Source organism: Girardinichthys multiradiatus, chromosome 13, assembly GCF_021462225.1.
Source record: "Girardinichthys multiradiatus isolate DD_20200921_A chromosome 13, DD_fGirMul_XY1, whole genome shotgun sequence".
Classification (NCBI taxonomy): domain Eukaryota; kingdom Metazoa; phylum Chordata; class Actinopteri; order Cyprinodontiformes; family Goodeidae; genus Girardinichthys; species Girardinichthys multiradiatus.
This window is the reverse complement of record NC_061806.1, coordinates 28716435-28742653: the sequence shown is the minus strand read 5'-3', so window position 1 is coordinate 28742653 and position 26219 is coordinate 28716435. Positions and strand designations below refer to the sequence as shown.

At 44.1% G+C, this 26219-nt stretch overlaps 2 protein-coding genes across 3 annotated transcripts; both read right to left on the bottom strand.

Moving 5' to 3' along the window:
- LOC124879901 (four and a half LIM domains protein 3-like) lies at positions 1-21299 on the bottom strand. Of its 2 annotated transcripts, none has more exons than XM_047384746.1 (6): positions 20880-21299; positions 11560-11724; positions 9546-9720; positions 8500-8669; positions 1865-2051; positions 1-282 (listed from the first exon to the last, which is right to left on the bottom strand). In XM_047384746.1, the coding sequence occupies exons 2-6, from the start codon at positions 11710-11712 to the stop codon at positions 131-133; spliced, it is 837 nt and encodes a 278-aa protein (XP_047240702.1). In that variant the 5' UTR covers positions 11713-11724; positions 20880-21299; the 3' UTR covers positions 1-130. The 2 variants fall into 2 exon arrangements, with proteins under 2 accessions (XP_047240702.1, XP_047240703.1); XM_047384747.1 differs by lacking the exon at positions 20880-21299 and adding an exon at positions 11927-12345.
- Positions 21300-21973: 674 nt separating this feature from the next.
- Positions 21974-26048, bottom strand: LOC124879899 (ras-related GTP-binding protein C-like). The gene is made up of 7 exons (XM_047384744.1): positions 25858-26048; positions 24831-25034; positions 23788-23987; positions 23378-23492; positions 23165-23307; positions 22943-23091; positions 21974-22606 (listed from the first exon to the last, which is right to left on the bottom strand). The coding sequence occupies exons 1-7, from the start codon at positions 26041-26043 to the stop codon at positions 22449-22451; spliced, it is 1155 nt and encodes a 384-aa protein (XP_047240700.1). The 5' UTR covers positions 26044-26048; the 3' UTR covers positions 21974-22448.
- Positions 26049-26219: the final 171 nt, after the last annotated feature.

The following is a 26219-nucleotide window of genomic DNA, read 5'->3' as shown; positions in this document are numbered from 1 at the left end:
TTTTAAATCACACCTTTAATTATTTGTGTCAAACAAACCCAAAGTGCTGCAAACTGGTTTAAACCTGTAAATACAGTTAATCTGGTGATGCCAAGCCAGTGTTCAGAGGTTTCACTGCAAGTTTGGGTCATCAGTCGTCGCTGTTGCAGTCTGTGCACAGGATCTGGTCCCGGTCGGGGAAGAACCCGGAGCCCACCAGCGACACGGAGCAGCGGGAACATTTGAAGCACGGCTGGTGCCACTGACGGTCCTCAAAGGAAATGTACTTCCCGTCTCCAAAGCCTGCAGCATGAAAACAGAACCAGTTCATCTGGTGAAGCAGACTGTCCTCACACATCAATGGTTCATCAAATGATGTAGACATTTCTCACTTAATAGACTCTTCTTTCTCGCTTCTTCAATGAGAAGCATACATGTGATGAATCTGTACATAAGTAAAAATATGAAGATATACCCCAAACGTTTTGATTTTATGTGACAGAACAACAGAAAGTTCAGAAATGTGAAGCTTTTAACAACCACAGCTCTGTTCAATCCACCATCTGAATATGGAGAGAGGATGAGGCAACTGGAGACCTACCAAGACATGGCTATCTACCTACACTAACAGGCAGGTTAAAGAGAGCATAGAGGACCATGGTAACTCTGGAGGAGCTGCAGAGATGGTAAATGGCCTGCACTTGAACACTGCAATCAGTCATTCACCCATTCATCCACCCATTCACATACTGACAGTGGTGAGCTACATTGTACCCAAAGCTGCCCTGGGGCACTCTGACAGAAGTGAGGCTGCCATATAATCAGCACCACCGAGCCCTGTGACCACCATCAGCAGGCAAGGTGGGTGACGTGTCTTGTCCAAGGACACGACGACTGAGATAGACGGAGTGGTGGTTCTAACCGGCAACCCTGTGGTTACAGGACGAACCTCTACCACGTGAACCACCGTCGCCCTTACAGTTTAAATGGTCCACAGAACAATTAATAGTCTTGAGGTCCACAAATCTGACCTTTATTGAAGAGAAGCAAAAAGAAATAACAAGTCTTGTTTGCCACAAAATATGTAGGAGAAACAGCAAACGTGCTAGAAGGTGATCTGATCAGAGGAAACCATCACTGAACGCGTGGCCTACATACCATTCCCACAGTGAAACATGGTGGCGGCAGCATCATGCTGTGGGAATGCTATTGTTCAGCAGGGACATGGAAGCTGGTCAGAGTCTCTGCTGGGACGTGTCTGGAAATCTCCATAGAGAGGTGTCCAGGAACATCCTAATGAGCTGAACCACCTCAGCTGATGTGGAGGACCAGCAGCTCTGCCTCCCCTTCTTCAGCTGCGGATGAAACTTAGGTCCTTCTTCTTCAGATCAATAAAACACTGCTTATTTTTGGTAAACTGTTGCAGATGATCTCTAAAACAGTTACAAAAATAATAATAAATGGTTTAAAAGTTTTGAGTCATGTGAATAAAATCTGAAGGTCTAAGAGAAAGCTCCCTGGAGACAGAATCATTTCAGATCATGTTCACCAGTAAAACATGACCCTAACCCAGTGATCCCGGAGGGTCGGCCATTTTTCTCCCCTGCCCAAAAGCGTTTGCTTTTGTGACTCCTCCACTTTACAAAGTATGAGTGAAGGTTACTTCTCTGTAAAGTCATACCTGCTGCATCATCTCGCTCCCACAGTCACGCTCAAACAAACACTACCTGTCATCACACTGGCACGCATGACATCCACCCAGGCATGCACAGAAAGGCTTTTATTTTGAAGAGGTGAGCTGTTACAGCCAGAATGATGGCTGTGAGTCTGGATCAACCGGTTTGGTAATAGTTGTAGCTGCAGTCTCTCTGTCTGGTTCACTGACCTGTGATGGGCGTGTTGCAGCCGGCACACTTCTTGGCGTACAGGTTGCCGAAACACTTGATGCAGCATGGCCTGTCCCCCTGAGAGGTGAAGGACTGGCCGGCCAGAGGAGCTCTGCAGCTGCTGCATAGGAAACACTCTTTATGCCAAACGTCATCCTTGTAGGTCACCCCTCCTTTAGTCAGAGCCTGCAGAACACAAACCGGATCAGTCAGACATGTGAGGCAGGATTTTTCTGCTTCCTGGGAACTATTATCAACCAAACCTACTGGTTTTATATTCCAGCAGACAACATGAAGCCAAGGTAGTTCATATTTGATCTGATTGTTCCCAAGTCAGACTCTCAGACTGCTTCCATGACAGTCTGAGAGTCTGAAAATGTTTAGAGGAGCTGAACATCTATGTGAGAAAAATCATTGAACTGATTAAAAACAAAGTTCTTCATAGAATGATTGGAAGGATCTTCACATTCATCCCTCTGCAGAGCAGAACATCATAAAAGCATCAAGGAATTTCTAGAATTGTGCCGCTCAAGGTGGCAGCAGGTTGGAGTAGCTCTGTTACTTTTGATTCTGATTTATTTTTTTTTGGGAACTATTCTTCTTATGGTGGATACAGTTGATTTTTTTTTGGACGACTGTCCACTCCGGTGTCGGATGCTGTGTAGCTTGGAGGATTTTTCTTAATACTTTCTATTTTTGGACATTTGTTATGATGCATTGCCATGGCAACGGGGTTGTTTCTGACAACCGGGAGCAGCTGATTAATATCTCAAAAGCTCAAATAATACTTCAACTACAACCTCAAATCCCTGATGAGTTGAAAAGGAGACGCCGTGGATGCAGAGCAGGAGCTAAGAGAAGACATAGAAGGAGGAAGTTCAAACCATCTCTTCCATCGATTATGATGGGCAATGTGGGATTGTTGGGAAACAAGTTGGATGAACTCCAAACCCTACAAAGGACCCAGCCAGAGTACCGGGCATGCAGTATCATGTGTTTTACTGAGACATGGCTGCAGGATCATATCCCGGCTCCAGTGTCTCTCTGCCGGGTTTTTTAACAAGGAGCACCACAGGGCACTGTACTCTCACCATTCCTTTTCACTCTGTACACCTCAGACTTCCAGTACAAGACAGACTCCTGTCATCTGCAGAAATACTCAGATGATTCTGCAGTTGTGGGGTGGATCAGAGATGGACAAGAAGCTGAGTACAGGAAGGTGGTGGACCGCTTTGTGGCATGGTGTGGAAACAATCATCTCATTTTGAACGTGACCAAAACAAAGGAGATGATTGTAGATTTTAAGAGAGACAGGAATAAGTCAAAAACAATTTCCATCATGGGAGAAGAAGTGGAGGTGGTGGAGGAGTATAAATACCTCGGTGTTCACCTGGACAACAGACTAGAGTGGAGATGCAACTGTGAAGCCATCTACAAGAAGGGACAGAGCAGACTGTACTTCTTGAGGAAGCTTAGGTCCTTTGGTGTTTGCAGCAAAATGCTGCATATCTTCTATAAGTCTGTTGTGGAAAGTGTGATCTCTTCTGCCATCATCTGCTGGGGTAGCAGCATCAGAGCCAGGGACTTAAAAAAGCTCAACAAGCTGATAAAGAAGGCTGGCTCTGTTCTGGGGACTCCTCTGGAACATCTGGAGATCATTGTGGAAAGACGGATTCTTCATAAAATGAAGAACATTATGGAGAACCCTGAGCATCCTCTTCATGAGACTGTCCTACAACAACAGTGTCTTCAGTCAGAGGCTTCTTCAGATCTGCTGTAAGACGGAGCGCTACAGGAGGTCCTTCCTGCCCACAGCCATCAGCATCTACAACGAATATTTGAAGAAACCTTCATAATATGAGCTATAACAACATTTAATTCCCCTTTGGGATTAATAAAGTATTTTTGAATTTAATTGAATTGAATTTAACCATACGAGCAGACCGAGATTTAAAGAGGAGCGGTAAATGTAAAGGAAGGTGGACTGGCAGTACTTGTGAACAACAGATGGTGTAATCCAAGACATGTAACTGTGAAGTGTCATCTCTGCAGTCCAGATATTGAACTGTTGGCACTAAGTTTTCGTCCATATTATTTACCCAGAGAGTTCACCAGTGTTATTTTGGCAACAGTTTAAGTTCCACCTTCCGCTGTTGCCGACACTGCATGTGATGCCATCAGCTCAGTTGTTGCTAAGCTACAGACACAAAACCACAATGCTTTTGTGGCAATATCTGGTGATTTTAACCATGCTTCACTCTCTGCTACACTTCCAACGTTTCAACAGTTTGTCAGTTGCTCTACCAGAGAAAACAAAACATTGGATTTGTTTTATGCAAATGTCAAGGACTCATACATCTCTACAGCAAGACCTCCTCTAGGCAAATAAGATCACAATCTTGTTTTTCTCTGCTCGAAATATAAGCCCCTTGTTCAGAGGCAACCTGTAATAAAGAGGACTGTGAAAAAATGGTCACAGGAAGCTGAAGAAGCTCTGCAAGGTTGCTTTGAGGCTACAGACTGGGACGCACTGTGCCAGCCACATGGAGAGGACATCAATGCCATGACTGAGTGTGTAACCGACTATATAAACTTCTGTGTGGATAACATCATCCCCACCAGAACCGTGAGATGCTTCCCCAATAACAAACCTTGGATCACTAGTGACCTGAAGGACCTGCTTAACAAGAAAAAAAGAGCCTTCAGAGAGAGAGACAGAGAATTATTGAGGAGTATACAGAAGCAACTTAAAGTCAAGATAAGAGACATCAAGGAGGTGTACAAGAAGAAGCTGGAGAGCAAGCTCCAGCAAAACAAGATCAGAGATGTGTGGTCAGGGATGAAGAAGATCACAGGCTTCAAACAGAAGGATGATCAGACCGATGGACCTCTGGACAGAGCCAATGAACTGAACACATTCTTCAATAGGTTCAGTTCAGAAACAAGCTTCGCATCCTTCTCTCCTGCTCACAGCCAAACAGACATTCCACCCTTCTTTGACCCACAGGACCCACAGCTGTCCAGTAACACCTCACATTTTTTATGCTTCCTTTGCTTCCCCCTTCCACCTGTGTGTCTCAAGAAGTCATGTGAAGATGCAACTGGCGAGACTGAATCGGAATAAGGCTGCAGGTCCAGATCATGTCAGCCCTAGAGTCCTGAAGGCCTGTGCAGAGCAGCTCTGTGGGATTCTGCAGCACCTCTTCAACCTTAGCCTGGCCCAGAAGAAGGTTCCGGTGTTGTGGAAGACCTCCTGTCTTGTTTCGGTACCGAAGAAAACTCACCCATCAGTCCTCAATGACTATAGACCTGTTGCCCTGACATCTCACATCATGAAGGTCCTAGAGAGACTCCTGTTTGCCCACCTGAGTAAGCAAACAGTAAACCATTAGGACCCCCTTCAGTTTGCTTATCGCTGTGGAGTTGGAGTTGAAGATGCCATCATACACCTGCTTCAACAAACCCACTGTCATCTGGACAAAGCCAGTAGGACAATCCAACCTGATTTGCTTTGTCAGAAACTCCAGAAGACTCAGGTGGAGGCCTCAACAATCTCCTGGATCAAAGATTACCTGACAAACAGACCACAGTTTGTGAGACTTGTTGGAATTATGATTATTGATTGAATAATCTTTATCAATAATTATAATAAAAAAATCATAATTTGACTAAATTAATTTCCTAACCAAAATCCTCATTTATGAATCGAGACCAGAGATGTCTTCTGGTGTTGTAATTGCGGCTCAACGCCTCTGATAATTACAACCGTTAAATACTCAGTAATAATTGATAACTATTACCAGAGATGTCACTGTTCAATCGACCGTTTCTGCCGAAACGTGTGGAACTTCAACCTTATCTTGACTGACGAATCACTCTTGCACAAAATAAACACAGAACGCCTTCTGTTTATCTATGTGAACATTTATTAAATCACAGCCCTGATACACTCGCTCTTCCGATTTAATAATCCTCACCTACTCAAACATGCAAAGTTCTACACAAAAGGGGTAAAATATCTAACTAAACAAAATAAAGCAAAACAGCAGTGGGTGCATATGGGATCAAACCAGCAGTTATGGCAAAAATGATAATATGACAAAGGGGTGTGGTGGTGAGTGGAGGTTGGGACGCAGCTCCAACTATAACTCAGTTATACTCAGTCATAAAACTCCCCCAACTCTGTGAGGTGAGCAGACAAAGGGTTATAAAACTTTTGGCGGCAAGCTAGCAAGCAGTAAGGTTGAAGACAAAGAAAATGGGGAATTTCACCATGAGGTTATTTTAACAGTCCAGTCTCACAGCGCACCTGCGCTTGCTCTCAGGTGTTCAATAACCCCTCAAAACACACACAAAGCTGGGTAGAGCAGCGGCTTCCAGGCATCCAACACGGCACATCAAAGTTTCAATAAAAAGGTTACATGCACATATCATTCAGGACACATTAGATTAAATAGCGAATCTCATCGCACTAAAACCTCCTGTACCCTGACCAGACTTTCTAAGAAAGAAATAAAAAATAAAAGATGGATTTTACTTGTTGTCGTCTTCCTTCTGAGCGGGGTTGAGAGAGAATGGGGTGGAAGTTGGAAGTTAATGTGTGTCCACAGTTAACTTCAGGAAAAGCGGTCAATCTTCGTCCTCTGGCCTCCTTGGCGAAAGGAAAAATATGATCTGACCATCACAGTCGACTAGGACAAAACACGGTGGCAATTCGTCTCCTTGAAACTCCGTGTTTTTTTTAGTTACGTGTTAAACTCATGTCTTCGATCGGCAAAGTGAAATTTCTGGCCTTCTTATTCCAGAAACCTCAGTTATGAATTCTTTGTTGGCCAAAGAGAGAGAATAAATGAAATCCACTCAGGACTCTTCTCCAGGTGATGCTTCAGATGTTGGTAACCGTGTCACGGTCTCCAGCTGAATGCAAATGGTGGGTCGTCTCATTCTCTGTTATATAGTTGACGGTGGCCTCAGGGCTGCGACGCCCCTGTCTTATCAGCCACGGGGGCCGACGGGATCTGTAGGCACGGACTGTCCTGGATACAAAATGGCCAAAAACGCCAGGAGGCCTGGTGGTGTCCAGCAACGTGCAAATGGTCCAATATTCAACAAACAAGTGGTCCAACAGACTGAAGGGTTATGAGTCTAACCAGGTAGTCAGCAGCACAGGAGCACCACAGGGGACTGTACTCTCACCATTCCTCTTCACTCTGTACACCTCAGACTTCCAATACAAGACAGACTCCTGTCATCTGCAGAAATACTCGGATGATTCTGCAGTCGTGGGGTGGATTAGAGATGGACAAGAAGCTGAGTACAGGAAGGTGGTGGACCTCTTTGTGACATGGTGTGGAAACAATCATCTCATTTTGAATGTGACTAAAACAAACGAGATGATTGTAGATTTTAAGAGAAACAGGAATAAGTCAAAAACTATTTCTATCATGGGAGAAAAAGTGGAGGTGGTGGAGGAGTATAAATACCTCGGTGTTCACCTGGACAACAGACTAGAGTGGAGATGCAACTGTGGAGCCATCTACAAGAAGGGACAGAGCAGACTGTACTTCTTGAGGAAGCTTAGGTCCTTTGGTGTTTGCAGCAAGATGCTGCATATCTTCTATAAGTCTGTTGTGGAGAGAGTGATCTCTTCTGCCATCATCTGCTGGGGAAGCAGCATCAGAGCCAGGGACTTAAAAAAGCTCAACAAGCTGATAAAAAAGGCTGGTTCTGTTCTGGGGACTCCTCTGGAACCTCTGGAGATCATTGTGGAAAGATGGATTCTTCATAAAATGAAGAACATTATGGAGAACCCTGAGCATCCTCTTCATGAGACTGTCCTACAACAACAGTGTCTTCAGTCAGAGGCTTCTTCAGATCTGCTGTAAGACGGAGCGCTACAGGAGATCCTTCCTGCCCACAGCCATCAGCATCTACAACAGCTCTTTGAGGAAACCTACATAATATGAGCTATAACAACATTTAATTTCCCTTTGGGATTAATAAAGTATTTTTGAATTGAATTGACTCTGGTCCCTCAGACGGTTCTGCATCCAGAACTATCATCCATCACCAGCTGATAAACCCTCATGAAGCAGGGATTACACCTTGAGGAACCTTTTGTCCAGCTCTATAAAACAGTTACATTCACAGACTTTACCGAGCAGATAAGAAGCCTAATGTTATGACGATGGCAGCATTGATACGGAAAGCTCCTGCAGAGATTTTACAGCAACATCTTCTGCCTTCAGGACCACATCTTTTCCAGGGACATCCATCATTTTTCACCAGAACAATAGAAAACCACTCTCCAAAGGCCTGGCTGAGGAAGAGGAGGGCCTCCCCCAGTGTCGGAGACGACCCCGTATCATTGGACACCTTCAGACATGTTTGCAGTGAGAATGGGACCAAATAACAGCTGGAGTTCTTCATGGATTGGGATCCTCAATGACACGGAGTACCGTGAGAAGGAGGAGTGGGAACAATCCAGAGTGAGAGAAACTATATTTAAAATATGTGATGGCCTGAAATGCATAAAACGGTGATGAGATGAAACCTGAAGTATATTGGTTCAGACTGAACTAAAAGTAAATAATCAGTTTGTTTTTGTCATCTCATTTTGATCAGATTGCTTCACCTTTCTGCAGTGGCTGCAGCGTGGAGCAACCCTCCGCTCGTAGCATGGCACACAGTAGAAGTTGTCATTATCCGGGACGAAGGCCTCGGCCCCGATCGGCTTCTCGCAGCCGTGACACAGAAAACAGTCTTCGTGCCACGTGGAGCCCTCATACTCCAACATCCTGGATCCTGTCAGAGAGAGCAGCAGAAACGGAGATGTTTTGGGTTTAGTTTCTGCTCTGCTGAGCTGAAATCTCATACGTGAAACAACCAGATTAGAGCTGAACCTGAACAACAATTTCATCCCATCTCAGACCCAAACAGCGTGACAGGCTGAGAGAAAGCAGAGCTGCAGCTCCACGTGCAACTGCTGTATGATTTTATTTGTTTTACTGGTTAAACTGTCAGATAACTGACTGCTGCTCTGTCCCAACATGCTGCACAGCAGAACCTTTCAAACTCTGGAATCTGTCCTGCATGTGAAGCCAGACATCAGATCTTTTAATCACTTCGTTTTATGATTTCTGGGAGCTGAGATTCAGCCCACACAGTGAAAGTGGTTGGGACCTGGCTGCGGTTTTAAGAGATGTCCTTGGGGAACATTGCTTTCATCTTTTCACGTGTGTCTCAGCTCCATAACACCTGGTTAAATGTCGCCCTCAGCAAATCATCATGTTCTGCCGGTGCATCCATTTAATTTATCTGGGCCAGAGCAAAAACACACCTCGGTGCTGCAGGACAGCAGCTCCCAGGGACTCGAGTTTAACGTCCCTGATTGAGTCTTGCTGGCAGATCAGAAGCCGGAACATAAGCCAGCTCAGTTGGAATCAGAGCTGCAGAAATTAAAAGGACCCTACAGAACCCACAAACCCAGGTGATTCTGTCACAGCGACCAGAACTGAAACCACTGCAAGATGGTTTCAGCGGAGTGAAACCATCTTTGTGTCACAGCTTAAACAAGCATGGTAGGTCCTTTAGCTCCACAGGAAGCAGGGTGTGACCAGGAACAGCTGAGTCACCACTGAGGAATCTGTCTCTGAACTGTGAATGCAGCTAAATCTCTACCTGGCATGACTGTTTGGTTGCAGGCTGCACACTTGGAGGAAAACCGGCTGCAGTAGCAGTCGCTGCAGACCAGAGCGTCGCCCTGCATGGTGAAGGACTCATTGGCCAGAGAGCGGTTGCAGCTAAAACATCTGAAGCAGTGGTCATGGAAGAATCTGTCCTGGTGCATGAGCTCCTGCAGGAAGAAGGTGGAGATCAGAACCCTGGATCAGGACTCAGAAGAAACTCACAGTTAAAATATTTCAAGGTTCAAACATCTGAACATTTTCCCAGCAGATCTTCGGCTAGATTTAGTGAAATCATGACTGAAAGAACTGGAACTTAAATCCAAGCTTCTCTAGATGTGGAGCAGCTCCTCCTCACCGACAGGAGTCGGCTGAGGAGGTTCAACTGATGATCGGATGGAAGGAAGGAAAGAACCTCTTCAGATCTGTCTGACCTGGTTCTGAGTGTGGTATCCATACAGCCCTTTCAGAATAAAAGCCTGCTGAGAATGCTAGCTATCTTGAGCAGGTGTTCTGATCTTCAGTGAATGTTTAACTTGGCTTTTATCAGAATCAAACTTTCCTCTGAAAACCACTTGATCCAGAATGTGTTCTGACTGATCTGATCTGATATGAGCAAAACCACAGAAACCAGTTTGACAGGTCAAACTATCCTGGTCTGGGACCCATAAACAAACCCAATCAGAGTATTTAAACCAGACTGTAGAGTAAAAAACTGTTTATTTAGAGGCAGTTTGTTTTAAGCCTCCTACACCATAAAACCAACGGACTACTGGTCTATTGTGGTTTAAACAAGGAGGTAAATTTAGGGATTTATTTTTCATCTTCAGAAGATAAATCCTTGAACTGGGAGCAGTTTCTGCAGATGAATGATTGCAGGAAAGGCCAGAGTTCATTATTTGGAGGTTCAGGGTCTTTCTGTGTGCTGATTAATGCAGATTGTCTGTATATTTATAAAAAGTTAAAATCATGTAGCTTTTAAACCATTCAGTCTCTATCTGCTGCTACAGACCCAGAAGGTGAACATCCAGAATGCCCTGCTGGTCTCCAGACAGATGATGTTTACACAGTTTAACCTCTAAGATGGATGTCTCCATTAAAGTGAGTGAAAGCAGTGGAGGCTTCATGGACAGAGAAGGATGAAGATGCGTGTTGTTATGTTTAGTTCAGAGGAAGAACAGGAGGAGGAGGGTCAGAGCAAAGTTAAAACAGTTCATAATTTACATCCTACCAGTTTTGGTGTCTACAGCTGCTTCCTTCTGAGATGCAGAGTTTCGTTATTTCACTGAAACTGAAGGATTCATTAATCTGCTTCAGATTTCTTATCTTGACCTATCCAGGCTGTGCAGACGCCTCCCGGAAACCATGAGGGACTGAGCTGAGCTTAAATTTCTAAAAACAACCAAAAACAGGATTTCCTGCTGTTTTCTACATATCTGAGGATTTTCCCATCCTCTTTAAACCACTCACCAGGATAATCCTACCATATCCTGGTACTGCAGAGCAAGACCCTCTGAGACTGCCTCACGGTGCAGCTACGAGCTTAAAGGTCAGACCATGCTCCTACAACACTAACTGTCACAGGTAGAACAAATTCTCTACCACCAAACCACATTACATGAACATTTCCACCATGATGAAAAACCGCAGCCTCACCAGAGAGGTCCTGGACATGTTCAAAACCTCATGGGGATTTTAGGGCCCTCTGCAGCCCACAAGAACTGGGTAAGACCTTGAAGTCCATCCATGTTCTGGTTGATTCCTAACATTGTGATGTAGTTTCCATCCAGTGAGAACGGACTGAAAATGTTGAGTTTGATAATTATAAACCTTACATTTTAGACCAGATTCAATGAGGTCTACAGAAGGTCTAGATGTTGGTCAGATTTTGCTTTGTAATGTCAGGGTGAGGATTTAAAGAGAACCTTGGCTGGGTTCTGGTTGGGTCCACATGAGGAAACACGTAACGAGACAGTGGAGGGTGTGCTGTATATTCAACAGGAACGTACCTTCTCATCGTGACCAATGATCTCCTTACACTCATGGCAGGTGTTGGCATACAGCCGGTCGTAGCATCGGATGCAGTGAGGCTCCTCCTCCATCTTGATGTATTTGCATCCATAAAGGGACTCGTTGCAGTTCCTGCAGTTGAAGTCACTCATGGTGTCGACCTCCTGCGGATCAGAAGATTCCCAGGCTCAGTTCAGGATTTAGTTTCAGCCCAGAGAGAGATAGCAGGAAGAATCAGGACCTGTGAGCTCGGGTTTTGCTGCAGCAGATGGAAATGAGACAGTTAGGACAGACCAGCCATGCATCTGTGAGGTTCAAAACAGAATGAACGGAGAAAAGAGTTTAGATGATCTAGATCATTCTCACGATCAAATGAACATGCTGAGTAGGTCAGAATGCTTCTCTCTGTCTTCTCTCCAACATTTACTTTCTAAACAAAAAGATGCAGCTCAGTCTGAAGGAGGCAGAACCTTCTTCTTCACCACTTCCATGGTCCTCTTTGGAGATACCGGAGCTTTTTCTTCTCAGACTAAATCAGGTTGGATCAACAAACCAGCCGACAGAAATCTGCAGAACTTCCTGCTGAAACGTCCACAGATGTCTGAGTTTCTATTCTGGTTCTTCTGCGTGCACCGTGAATGCAGCGACAGAACAATGGTTTTCCTTCCGTCCAGCTTTCTGCTCTTTGTTTGGCTTCCTGCAGAATAACATCTGCAGACACATTTTGCATTCTCTAGCTGTTGTCTTTCATCAAAGCGTCTCCCAAACCTCTGCTGGAGGATTCTTACAGGAGCACAAACCCAACAGAGCTGATCCAGTTCAGACATCATCAGTAATACCAGTAATAGTACTGATCTGAGTGAACCCAGCTGGGTTGCTGAGGTTCACAGCGTGCAGAGTGTGACACCAGTTCTTCTTTTTCTTGTTTCAGAGGTGTTCAGGTTCCAGGTGACAGTTTGGACCACACCCAGCAGCACACAGACATTAAATAGCCTCACAGTTAAATATTAGAGCCCTTAAACATGACGCATTAAATTCTTGCGTCTGTTCTGGGGAGATTTACGGATCAGCTCGGCTCCAACAGCTTTGTAGTGGGAGCCAAATGGAAAGTGTCTCCCTGGATGAACCTCATGTCCCTTTTTATCCCTCTGCTGCTGTTTCAACTGTGGACAGCCTGACGAGTCAATGAGTGCCAGCTGAGAGTTTGTCTGTAGAGGAATGAGTTCTGGTGTCAGGAGTTTACAAACTGGCTTATTTCATGAAGATGTCACACGTCACAAACCCATCTGGAACATGTATGTTAGGAGGCGTCAAAGCTTTTAGAGCCACAGATTATGGATTCACGCTTTACAAACAGCTTCAGGTCCTTTTATGGGAACTCTCCCTTTAACAAGCGGACCCTGCCGGCTGTTCGAGAACAAGTTTATGTTGCAGAACATAAATTGACAGCTTCTCCTGTCCCTGAGGAGTCAGGAGCTGGAAGCTATAAGTCACGTCAGCTTTTACATTTCTGACCAACCCGCTAACGGAAACACAAAGAGTCCAGTGGATTCCAAAATGAGGCAGAACAATAAATTGTCCTGGAGATAAACTTCTAGAACAAGCTCCAAACTGTATTTAATGCTTGTTAGTCTGAAGTTCAGAGCATTTGGACATCTTCATGTTTTAGATCTATAGTCACAAAAATACCAGAACGCACACATCCCTTTGCCTAATGGCACTGGAGAACTCTGAGGTGTTCCCAGGCCAGGAGGGGATGTATGACCATCCAGAGAGTTCTGGGTCTGCTCCGGGGGGTCTTCTCAGTGGGATGTGCCTGTAAAACCTGCAGAAGGAGGCATTCTGATCAGATGAATGACCTCAGCTCACTCCCTTCTGGTCAGGAGTAAGTCTCTGCTTCTGGTGGAGCGGGTCCAGAATCCTGGTGGATATGGAGACCTGAGGAGTGTATCTTCTGGATCAGAAGTAGGGTGTTTGCTTGTAGGAAAAGCTCTGGGTTTCTGTCACCTTTAAAAGTACCAGAATTATAAAGATAAGTTCTGGTGGAGGAGGGTAGAAACTCTGATTTGTTCTTTCCTGTAATAGAACCACAGTTAAAACAGGAAACCCTGAAACAAAGTAGCTGTGATTAACCCGTCCACTTTGGACTGTTGTGGCTCTGAACCGGATCAGTGAGAAGACCAGGACAGAGTTTGTCCTGGTTATGGACACAGTCCAGCCAACGGTGCAGTGGAAGGAAGAGACGCTGTCTGACCCATATCCAGAAAGACAGACAACCACATGGCAGAGCAGCCTTTCATCAGCAGTACCAAGACTCTCAATGTGGCTTCCTGCAGATCACCAGGTGGTTCTGAGCTCCACAGTGAAACTGTGGAACATGGACGTAGTTCCTCTGGTTAAAGCTCCATCAACATGAACATTCACTGGTTCCTCTCTAAATAAACTGCAGGTTATTGCATGTTCTTACTGATCCACCTGAAGGCCATTGAGACCACACCCTCTGTGGGTCATGGAAATAAATGTTCTCAGGATCTTGATTTGTTGGACTTCTTGCAGATCAGAACCTCTCTCATCTGTACAGACACAATTCCTGCTCCGAGGATATTTGTTGTCTTGTATGAAGGTGGTAACATCAGTTCTGTGAGCTGCAACACCAAACCTCATAAGGTGTTGTTTCTCTGAGGCAAGCTCTCTGGTTCTGGCTGGGTTATCTGGGTCTGCAGTTTCTGGACAACATGAGCTGCTGTCAGCTGAACTGAAAACATGAATCTGTACTGCTAACACTTTGAAGCCCCAGCAGAGACCCTTTGGTTACCAAGGATCGCATCTGAAGTAGCAAAACACAACCTTCTGTAGCAGAAATCGCACAGATCGGTCCAGTCAAAGTAAAACTTGTTTTGAATTGCTGCTTTTAATAAATGATGAGCATTTCAAACTTTGAGACAGATTTAGTCAAAGCTTCACATTAAGAAGCCATTAAAGTAGGACAGTGGGAGTTGTTACGTATCAGCATCTGTCTGATGAAGAGTTTGGACTCCAGACGTACAGAAGCAACTCAAATATCATTAAACAGCCTCTATAATCTGCAGCATCTTTATCTCTAAGAACGAAAGCACCAAAGAACAATTATTCATATTCAGCATGTTTCTTATTCTTTCATTTCTCATTTCTGTTTAGTACCAGAACATCAAATAATATTTAAAAATCACCAAACAAATGTTGAAAATGTTCTTCCATCCTTCCTTGTTGATGGATTCTTATCAGAAGAAGCTGCTGATTCAGGCTGAGCAGGAGGAGGAGGAGGAGCCCCCCCCCCCCAGCAGCGCTCTTCATCAGACAGGCACACAATAACAGTCGCTGTGTGAAAACCAGAAGTGTTGGGAATCAGAACCTTCTGGTGGTCCCACATGTGCATCTTTATGTGTCTGTAGTGTTTTCTGTAAGAGATCTGACATGTTAAATAGAACTTTTAGGTCCAGTTTCTACAGAACTTTCAAAGCTGAAATAAACTGGGCATGTCTCTCTGCATTCTGGGCTCTGATTGGACAGAAAGGTCTTATAGCAGTGAGAGACACGCTAGCTGTAAGGAGACAGAAATACTTATGTTTGCATGGAGAATCGAACATGTGGAGATGAAACTGGGACCACCTGAAGGTTCTGACTCCCAACACAACTTCTGGTTTTCACACAGCGTCTGTTTGAGGCTTAAACTGCCGTCTGATGAGGAGATCGCCAATGTGGGCTACATCTCCTGCTGCTCCCCAGAAAAGGAGGGAATCACCAGAGCAACCAGTGGCTGAGTCTGGTTCTCACATTACTGAGGAGCTTCTTCATGAGGTCATCTGTAGGTTCTTTAGAAGATGGATGTTTTACAGGTAAAACGAGTCAGATTTCACTCGTTAGCTTTTAAAACCTGCCTTTCTACAGAATTTCATTTTGGACATTTCCTCCTTGCAGCACCAGAGGAAAGATCCTGAGATCAACTTAAACACAAAGCTATTCTGGTTTCAGATGTGTTCGGGTCACGGATCCGTTCGCCTGCAGCTGAGGATGTGGAGTCTCTTAACTTGAGGTTATTTCTGGCAGTGCAGTTGTTGCAATTGGACTGAACTCACAGGGAAATGATGCAGGAAAATAAACTGAAGATTGTTATCCAACACAAACACATGAGGGAACATTTTTTTCCATCAGATGGAAGAGCATGGTCCAGTAAACCCCAGTCCAGGTCCTGGTCCTGTTTGTTTACTGGTCGTCCTGAGGTCTCTGGTTTAGATCTGCTGCAGGTTAGGTTTATTCTGAGCTCCATGTTTGGGTTGGAGATCTTCAGAGGGGCTGAGTGTGGACGGAGGTGGAGATTATCAGGAAAAAAACACTGATGTTTATAATATGATACAAATATGCTTCATATAAAGTAGATCTCATTTAAACCTGTTCTGGCTTATTTCCAACCCTTGTTCCTGGTGAAGATCTGACAATTAAAACCAATTCATATCTCTCATTCATATCATAGGACATGATTAAAATATTATCATTGTAGTATTCTGCCATCATTAAAAAACTACAACGATAGCGGATTATAGGGGGATTTATAGATCCTAAACCAGAGGTAATGCTAATATGTTAGATGAAGTTTTTATTTGAGATGGTGAAACTTTTTGTTGCTCTTACTGTGAAGCAGGACTGATAAGCTGCAGCTTCCCTGCATACGGCTCTGGTTCTGAGTTCTCTGCTGGACCCATTTATCAGCTGAAACATGATCAGAACTGATTCCTACTTTTAATGGCCCAAAGAAACAGCTTTTGTTTCTTTTATGAGCAGTTTGTATGATACCTGCAGCAGACTATCGAGATTTATGATATCAGTGTTTCTGACTAACAGGACACGGGATTTCAGAGGTCATCTACTCAGAGAAAGGGAACCGAGGACTTCAGTTTGTCCTCCGTCCAAAAAAATCAACTTGTTGACACCTGAAAGATCCATCAGAGCAGGTGTATGGAAGATCCTCCGTCCCTCAAAGCCTCCCCTTCAAACTCCCCAGTCTCAGCATCAGGGAAAGTCAGGTTAAGTTGATCGGTTCATTTTTATTATTTGATTGTTCTGTGTTGCTGAATTTTATGCTGTTACTGACCCCTGCAACCAGATTACAAGTTGTGGAGAGTCAATTATTTATGTCACCTTATAATGTAGTTCTTCAATAGTAGTAAAACATCTTGGTGTATAGTTCAAACTAGTTATAGGATGTTTGTAAGGGTTGCCTTAAGCCCAAACTTGTTAAATAACATCCTTGGGACTCATGTCGAGTCACTTAAACTAGCCTAGCCCAGGTAACAAGTCCAAGTTAGGAATTAGGGAAGTAAGCAGTCGCTAACAGATGTGACCGTTGTCATTGGCTGACTACAGGCGCTACTTAGCCCTGCAAATCCATCACTTTAAAAAGGGTGTGACTTCTGGATGTAGGTTGATAGACGTTAGATGAGTCATTTCCCGACACCGGCTTAAATGGATTCTTCAGTAATCCTGTTCAGTTTAATACTCGTCTGGTTGGGAACGTCCAGACCCGTTAGATGGAGGGCTGGTTCCTCTCAGAATTAGGAAGTAGGAGGGAGGGGTTTAGCTTGTCAGACAACAAAAGGTGGAGCAGAGCTCAGGTTTCCAGCTAACAGCCGGTCAAAGCAGAACCAGGAGAACCGGGCCTGCTTAAAACCCTTCATCAGAAACCTTTGAACGGTTCTTACATTTGTACTAGAAGTGTTTTACACTAAAGACTAAAAATAGCCTCGACAGGAGACCACAGCAGAACAGAATGTGTTTAACGGTCCTAGACACAGAACCAGAGTCCAATAGAAATGTACGGCAGGACAAGTCAGCTAAAAAGGGCTCATTTGAAGTGTTCTGGTCTTCTGGTTGTCACAGTGGTCTGATGGTGGAACCAGTGGGAACATGAGGCCAACCACAGGATGTGCTGAAATCCCACCCTAAGTGCTGGTTCTGTTACACAATCCGACCCTTCTTGAGTCTGCAAGGCTTCCTCTGTGTCTAGTGACCTTCACTCCCTGTTCTGACCAACTGTCAGATGCTTCGGTAACTGCCTGATTTCCCTCCTGATGCGCCCACTATTGCCCTCTGGTGGCCATAAACCACTGGTCTGCATGTGGACCAAACTCCTCCAAATCAGAACAATCCTCCCGGGGCTGAAAAGAGGGCAGATTATTCTATGCTCTGTATAAAGTTCTGCCTGCCTCTCTTAAATTAAACTTTCCTTCACTTTAGTTTTTATGCTGCAGTGAAAAACGGTGTGGATCTTTATGAACTAATGTCTTCCTTCTGTCCACAGGTTTCTGCTGCCTTCCTCAGTTTAGACCAGTGGTGTCCAAACGTTCTGCCACCTGGACCAAAGTCTACCAGCTGAAAATGTTGTTTGGTTTTCTAAATAAAAACAATTTTATTGAGATTTTTTTTGTTTTACCTTCGATGTAAAAAAGTAAAGCGGTCTAACTTTTGTAGAAAATGATCCATGAACCGTTTCATATCCAAAACTGTTCTCTTTTAAAGAGAACAGCATAAATGTTCCACATTTTTGAGGTCAATTGTTTTCTATTTTGTTGGTCTAGAAAAAATGTCTTTGCTCAGCAACGAGAAGAAAATACGGGCCACTATTGAAAAAAGAACGGCTGAGTCCAAATCTGTTCAGTAAAGCTCGCAGGATGTTTGTGGTCCTGAAAATTATAGATAAAAGCTTTGTCATAGCTCACATTTTGATTTTAAAGAAGATTTTATTTTATGAGGGAAAATCTTACCTTAAGAAGTTTAAACATCTTTATCTGCATCCACCACCTGTGCTGATGGGCCTAATTGGTACCATTCTTTAATTGTGGTCAGGGGCCACACAGAATCACCCCAAGGGTTGCACTTTGGGCACCCCTATTAAGACTCCAGATATTTTTATTTCTGGGGAATTAATATTTTCATCACATTCCCAGCTGTCCTTTCAGCTGGTCCGAGTCAGGAGCACACACGGTTACTCCGCTCCCATCCTCTGGGTTCCCTGATGCAGCAGCTGAGTCCAACAAACCTTCACCCAACACTGGAATGCTTCAGGAATGTTGCTGTGGTTGAAACGTGGCAAAACCTCTGGAGCTCCAACATAAGAAAACATTTCTCCTGAGCAGAACAACACGGAACAGAACCAGCGCCGATGGTTTCAGTGGAGTTTTAATGGATTGGAACATAAGGGAGGGATGCTGGGATGGAAACCATAAGCAGATCCAGGAGAAATATTTGGATCTAAATAGACGTCACTTCACTTTGGTACATCTGATAAGCCGAACATGGACCAGACCGCTTGGAGGAGTCTGACGTTTTATTTAGAGTCAGTTCAGACCTCAGGATATCGTTCCTCAAAGGTTCCTCTGTAATCCAACAGAAGCTTTTTTTTTGGACCAGTTCAGTCCCTGAAACCTCAGATAACTTCCACATGTTGCAGAACATAGCCTGAGTCAAAGATTTGGGTTAAATACGTTCTGGCCATGCAGAACTTCTCTTCAGCTTCAGTCTGTTTTCTACAACACTTCCCATCACATTTCCTGATGTCCTCAACATTTTACAGTCTGATCTGCTGTAGTTTTCACAGCTTCTGATGAACTTCGACCCCTTCAGACAGGGCTTCCTGCTGAGCAACTAAATCTGCTCCTGAAGAAAGTTCTGTCTGTCAGATTCCTTCATATAGAGCCAGAAAGTGCAGGAGAAGAGTGATAAAGGTCATCTCAATAAAACAATAAAAAGATCCTGATTAATTTTATTAAATAAAATCGAATTGTTTTAAAAAAGACCCAAGCCCTATTCTTAAACAGTTTGAAGCTGAATTAAAAGAAGGTCCACTTTTGATGAATGCAACACTATACTAAGTCTGCGGGGGCCCTGCTGACCCAGACAGCAAGGTTTGTTTATGCCTTGATCCAACTCTGAGTCTGGTTGAGCCTTGAACCCAACCATGCAAACCTGTGAGAGATCTACCTGTGAGTAGAAACTGACTGAGGCTGGGTTCTACTTGTTAGTTGTTTCACTGATTAAAATAAATAAATCAGACTTTTTGTTTTAATGAACTCTGACCTGATCAGTTTTTAGTCCAGACTGGGTCAGAGCCAGATGTACCTTCAGAATTAATTAATCAGGTATAAATCCTCCATCAATGCATTGATTCTGCCTCCAAACGCCTTCGTGAGCGTTTATGAGCAACAGGTGAGATACTCTGTGTATGGAGTAAGAACGCAGTCAAAAACAATGTGTATGTAAAGACGGAAATGTGTGCATATTAGTCAATAGTTGTGCATAAGTAAAATCCAAAGAGGTATTGTATATTTTTTCTATAAAAATCCAAAATAAAATGTTACAGCTTCAAGAAATTACAAACACAAAGTTCAAGTTTACAGTTGTGGTTTATTCTTTATGAATACAATATGCTATAACAGTTTGTGAATATGATTTATTTTCTTTGAGAATACTAATTTACATCAGCGACTTGGTGTCACGTGATCTCAGGCTCAGAATATAGTGGGTGGAGTTATACAATGATGTACAGTAGGTGGCAGTATGCACCTCTGAATTTGTTGCGAACCGCCAGCAGAAGAAGAAGAAGCAGCAGCACTAGCGCCAAATAAACGGACCAAGAGCATATATTAACGATATTAAGACACATATGTCTTAATATAGTTAATATATGCTCTTGGTCCGATATATATTAACGATATTAAGACATATATGTCTTAATATCATTAATATATGCTCTTGGTCCGTGTATTTGGCGCTAGTGCTGCTGCTTCTTCTTCTTCTCTTCTTCTGCTGATGGTTCGCAACAAATTCAGAGGTGCATACTGCCACCTACTGTACATCATTGTATAACTCCACCCACTATATTCTGAGCCTGAGATCACGTGACACCAAGTCGCTGATGTAAATTAGTATTCTCAAAGAAAATAAATCATATTCATAAACTGTTATAGCATATTGTATTCATAAAGAATAAACCACAACTGTAAACTTGAACTTTGTGTTTATAATTTCTTGAAGCTGTAACATTTTATTTTGGATTTTTATAGAGAAAATATACAATACCTCTTTGGATTTTACTTATGCACAACTATTGACTAATATGCACACATTTCCGTCTTTACATACACATTGTTTTTGACAGCGTTCTTACCCCATATCTGTGCGCCTGCGCAGCTCACATCACCTCAGCAGTGATAAAACTTTAATTGCGACTCCAGGTGACCTCTCTTCTCTACAACAGGTGTAACTAATCCAGTAAAAGAGGACCTACCGCTGCAATCCTTACAGGACCCTCTGCGCGCTGCCGCTGCTCCCACGCTGGTAAATCCTCCGTGAACTTTCCACGGACTGAGGCGGAGAAGCTGTGGTGCAGGAAGCCAAAGTGAGAAACAGACCGCCTCTCTGCGCTCCCTCCTCCTCCAGCAGAGTGAATCAGAGTCTGCTGTGAGGAAAAATGTTTTCAGACTTTATTTTCATCTTTACTGTACGATTCCAGGAAGCCGAACTATCCTGCTTCATCTGGATTTCTATGTATTTGTGATCTGGACTAGACGCTTCAGCTGCAGTCCGAGCTGCTCCTGCTTCTCGTCATCAAAGGATGAAGAGGAGAGGAAGTGATAAAGGCTGCTGATGCTCCTCAGCCTGACAACATAAATCCATCCGTCATTCAGTTCTGCACCAGCAGCAGTGAGGATGGAGGTCTGCACCATCCGAGCTTCTAAAGGTGTTTAATCTGCCCCCTGCAGGTGAAGCATCATGGTTACAGCAGAACATTTTATCTCTTAACCTGATGGGAAGCAGATGTTTTATAAACTCTGCAGCTTCATATTTTCTTCACATGACATAACTTCATCTCAGTACAGTCAAAAGATCATCAGCAGGAGAAGCTATGCAAAGAGTCCAGCTGAAATCACTCCATCAGTTAAATTATCTGCTGAAATCATTGTTCTGGTACCAAAGGTCCAAAAAACAGCAGCAGCATCATCACTTTGCATATGTGTGGATCTGTGGATGTCCTCGCATGATGGAGGGCTGTGTCACAATGCTAAAGGGACAAAGTGACTCAAAGATCAGAAACACAGAAATGTTGGACCTATGGTCCAACTCTCCAGATCTGAACCCCACTGAGAACCTTTGGTCAGTTGTCAAAGAGCAGGTAGAGAAAAGAATCAAGATTCCAAGTACTGAGAAAATAACAATGGGTCTCCATCAGTCAGGATTTGGTCCAGAACTCCAGAAGTTAGGAAGAAGGATCAACTCTGAGAATATTCAGTCTGAGCAGAGATCTGATTATTTTCATAGTTAAAGGCTTTAAAACATAATAAATGTAATTGTTCTTCATCAGAAACACAAAGACACAAACTGTTGAGTTAAAAAGAACTAAATGAAGGGTGGAACCTTCTTTATTTAAAAACGCACATCATAATAAAAGCAATACATCAAACTCTACAAACTAATGTGGGACAATCATTTGGCTCAAAGCTTCGTCAGATAAAACCATCAGAGTCAAACTGGTTCAGTTCTGGTCTCATGACTGGCTAGAATCTCAACTCATATAGAAGGTCTGAGCTGGAGCTGGTCTGACCTGGTGGTAACCAGTAAGTCGGCTAACTGGGAAACGTTTCCAGAAACATCCTTATCCTTGAGATGCTGAACCTTGAGAACAGATTCAGACCTTGGAGTTTTTCAGCTCGCCTCATCGTTGGTGATTTTACTTCCTGGGAATAATCGGGAGACCCGTCCTGCATTCAGGTGTGTGTTTCCAGGTGTAACGATTTATATCCAAGCTCTATAAATCTGCAGCTTCTTGTTTCTGCAAGTGACCAGGTCTCCTGGAGCTTTAAACTGCACTTCCGTTCAGCGCCGCGCTCTTCAGGCTCGCCTGTTTGCTGCTGGAAGAACCTGCTGGTCTCCAGATGGTGCCTTCAAACAAGCTTCCCACCTCAAACACTTCATGGATCGCTTTCCGGAAACAATGGAAGTTGTAGTCTATCAGACCTGTACAGGAAGCAGAACATAGTTCAGTTTCATGTTGGATGGAGAGAAGGAACTAAACGAGGTTCCTGCAAAGATCCTCGGTTCTTTATAGAGAACAATAATTCCCCATTAATCCCACAGAAGCAGGAATTACATCTGGAAACTGGGAAAAACAACAGGAAGGAAGGAAGGAAGGAAAAGATGATGGGAAAGGGAAATAAAAATATTTTTCCATCATTTATTTCCTTTTCCAGAAGTGGAAAATATCTGACTGACAATAAATTGTGTAGTTTTCCCAGACTTTTTCGGACCATTAAGGCCTCTGAATAAAAGTTGCTGATAAAATGTTCAGAGCACCTTTCCTCTCGAAACTCTCCTCCCTGAGGATGCAGACCAGAGCCAGGAACTTTGTGACCTCCTTCAGATAGAGCACCGTGGTGTTGTTCAACTTGATGATAGCTGAAGACTCGTTATCGTAGGCACAGCCGCCGCCGTCCTCCATTAGCCTGGTGGAGGAAGAGAACCATCACAGACCATCCTCAGAGAAGCTTTAATTAAATCAGGTTCTGGTCTTCTCACCCGTAGATGCAGGAGACATCGATGACGACGTCGATCATGTCGCAGCAGAGCTCGTAGGACTGCATGTCCACAGGAGAGCTGTCGGTGGCGATGTAGATCTTACTGACGACGTCAAACAGGAAGGCCTTCTCGATCCCAGAGTGCTGCGGAGACGATCAGATGTTAGGGACTAAAACACATCCATTCTAAAGGTTTCAAAAGGCTGAAACCTACTGATATGAAGATGTTCAGGAGGTTCTCCAAAGTTGGCAGCTGAGGGATGAGTTTCTGCACAACTTTACTGAAGGCCTCAAAGATGGAGTGGTCGTAGATGCTGGTCAGGTAGAAGCTGAGGAGGAGAAGATCAGAGAAGAAGAGGTTCAGAAACTTCAGAGAGAAGTAAATTCCAGATCCCAGAAGGGTTTCAAAGAAAAACTGATGTGTTGGATTTTCAGGGTTAGGGTTGCTTTAGGACCTTCCTTTAGATGTTTTAGTGTAGTTCCAGCAGCCTGAGCTGGAGAACTGCTGGTGGTTCTGCCCATGAACCAGTTCTTTGTGACATGTTTGTTAACCAGGTTTCATCTTCCAGCAGGAAACTCAGAAGACTGACCTCCTCCTGTCTGTGACCCTATGCCTGTGCTCACCTGAGGTGAAGCTTCTCCAGGCTGGCGTCTGCCAGGTCGTCGTTGGCTCTCTGGTGGATGTCTCTTTGCGTCTCAATTTTGTGGTCATCTGACAGTCCGTCCACCTTATGGATGAACACCTCAAAGTTGATGTCTGGATTCACTTTGTAGGCTCTGGAGACAGTCAGATGTAACCGGCCTAGAGCCTCCATGTAGTCGTCCTGAGGCAGGAAATGGAGATCAGACAGAAAGGCGCAGGATCACAGCTCAGGTTACAGGTTTATCATCCAGGAAACTTCTTCAAAATCTGCAGCTTGCAGCAACAGTTCTTAACGTGGAGTCCTGTAAACATTTCAAACAAAATCCTAAAAACATTTACTGGAATGATCAAAATCTGTGCGAGAATGAAATGCATCAGGCATGGTGGAAGTCATGAGGCCAAGCAGACTTTCCCTGCAGATCCAGACACCTGAGCTATATATCTGCAGAGCTGAGATGTTCTTTGTGCACAAACTGGAGCAATAATAACATGTTGAAAAGACATTGCATTTCTACATCAGGCTTCATTCTGAGGCAGCAGGACTTTCGTTTTGAGGGACAGGCAGGTCGTTGGTTTGCATCCGACTCGGAAGGCATGGGCCTCCATGTGATTAAAAACAGCAGGTCCCAAACTCCAGGTTGGTCAACAACGAGCCTCCAGAAGTAAGAAAGACTCCCTGTTAGCTGTTGAAACCAAAGTCCAGTTGTCTCAGATTAAAGCCTGTTGTAGTTGCTCTGACCTGGATGAATCTGCTCAGGCATGACGTCATATCTCCTCCTCTGACCAAGGAACCAGAACTAAAAAAGGGTTCAGTTTTTCTGCTAGATAGGGTCTGAGAGCTGTTTCTGTGGTTCTTGAAGATAAATGAATGGAAATCCCTGCTTGGCAGGATCCATGGGAATCGCTGCTAGAAGAAGTGACTCATAAAAGCTGAACGACAAACAAATGCTCTAATTTAAAGGTGCGAGGCCTATTTTCTGACTGGTTCCACCTCAGTCATGTGACCTAACTTCAGACTTCCTACCTGTGCATCGATGACAAAGATCAGAGCTCCGGTTCCCTTGAAGATCATTTCACTGTCAAATGTGGGGTCAAAGAAGTCCACCTGGCCGGGAAAATCCCAGATCTGGAAGTTAACGAAGGAGCTGCTGGAGATGTCGTCCTTGTAGATTTTGTTGGTGCTTTCCAGGAATAAAGTCTCGTTGGGAGACATTTTGTGGAAAACAACCTGGATGGAGATGCACAGAGAGTTTCACTCTAGATTCTGGTTCCTAAATATTATCCATGCAGCATTTTTCTGGACATGTTAACAGGAAAACTTGACAAGTAACAAACATTCCTGGTTCTAAGAAGTTTGATGAGACCTTTAACAGAAACACAGTTCAGTGTTTCTCCAAAAAATGTGGCTTTTCTACCTTCTTCACCTGAAGGTCAGCTACACTTTGTCCAGTTTGCTGTTATCTGGATTTCTGTCAAGCTGTTTGCTGCTGTTTCCATTCATCTGTGTTTCAGGTTGATCCCACAGTGATCAATCACCAGTGATCCATCCACAGTGATCCATCCACATGGATCACCATTAACAGTGAGGATGAATCAGTGTGACTTTCATCAGCATTACAATAAACTTGATTTAATAATTAATACCTTTGGATAAAATGAGCCCAAACCATGAGCCTCCACTGTGTTTCATGATCTGGTTAAAGTCTAAAACAAAAAGAAGAACATCTTGATCCAGGTATTCTTCCTGTGATCCAGATTTGATCAGAAGTTCTCCAGGCTTTCTGAAGTTCTTTTAGAGCTTTTCTTTGGACTTTTGACTGCTTTCCTTAAGTTTCAGTCCAATCATTGGGAACCACTGATCTGCTGGATGCCAAATTTCCAGAAGAACATCTTTAGAACTTCAGAGAGTCTAAAGAACTGTTGATCCAGACCTCTTTTAAAGATTATACAGACTTCTGGATCATGAGATGAAAAATAGCAAGAATAAGGACTGGGTCAGGACCGGTTGTTGGTGTGCTCCTGTGTGTTTTGGCTAATCAGAACCTCAGTACCTTCTGGATGGAGGACTTGCCGCTCCTCCTCAGACCCATCAGCAGGATCCTGGGTTTGCTGGTGGATGGGCTGCTGTCCTCCGGGTCCAGGTCCTGGTCCTCCAAACCATAACCGAAGCTTTTCGGAAAGGAGCCCACCACGCTGTAGCTGCTGCTCAAGGTCGGCTCCTCGTACTGGATGTTCATCGTGGACCTGCTCCTCCTCCGAACCCTGGGTCTTTAGTTTGCCTGCTCCTCCGAACCCCGGGATCTTGGACCTGCCCTAGGCCTGCTCCTCCTCCGAACTCGGGGTGTTAGACGCTAATCGACCCGAACAGAAACCACAGCTTGTTGTTCATTGTTCGGAGGTTCGGACTAAATCA

Coding starts and splice junctions, on each gene's coding strand:
- LOC124879901 (XM_047384746.1), bottom strand. CDS start 11,712: ATGAGTGACTTCAACTGCAGGAACTGCAACGAGTCCCTTTATGGATGC. Junction 9,721..11,559: donor TCATTGGTCACGATGAGAAG/GTACGTTCCTGT, acceptor TTCTTCCTGCAG/GAGCTCATGCACCAGGACAG. Junction 8,670..9,545: donor CAACCAAACAGTCATGCCAG/GTAGAGATTTAG, acceptor TCTCTCTGACAG/GATCCAGGATGTTGGAGTAT.
- LOC124879899 (XM_047384744.1), bottom strand. CDS start 26,043: ATGAACATCCAGTACGAGGAGCCGACCTTGAGCAGCAGCTACAGCGTG. Junction 23,308..23,377: donor TCCTGAACATCTTCATATCA/GTAGGTTTCAGC, acceptor TCGTCTCCGCAG/CACTCTGGGATCGAGAAGGC. Junction 23,092..23,164: donor GATGTCTCCTGCATCTACGG/GTGAGAAGACCA, acceptor TTCCTCCACCAG/GCTAATGGAGGACGGCGGCG.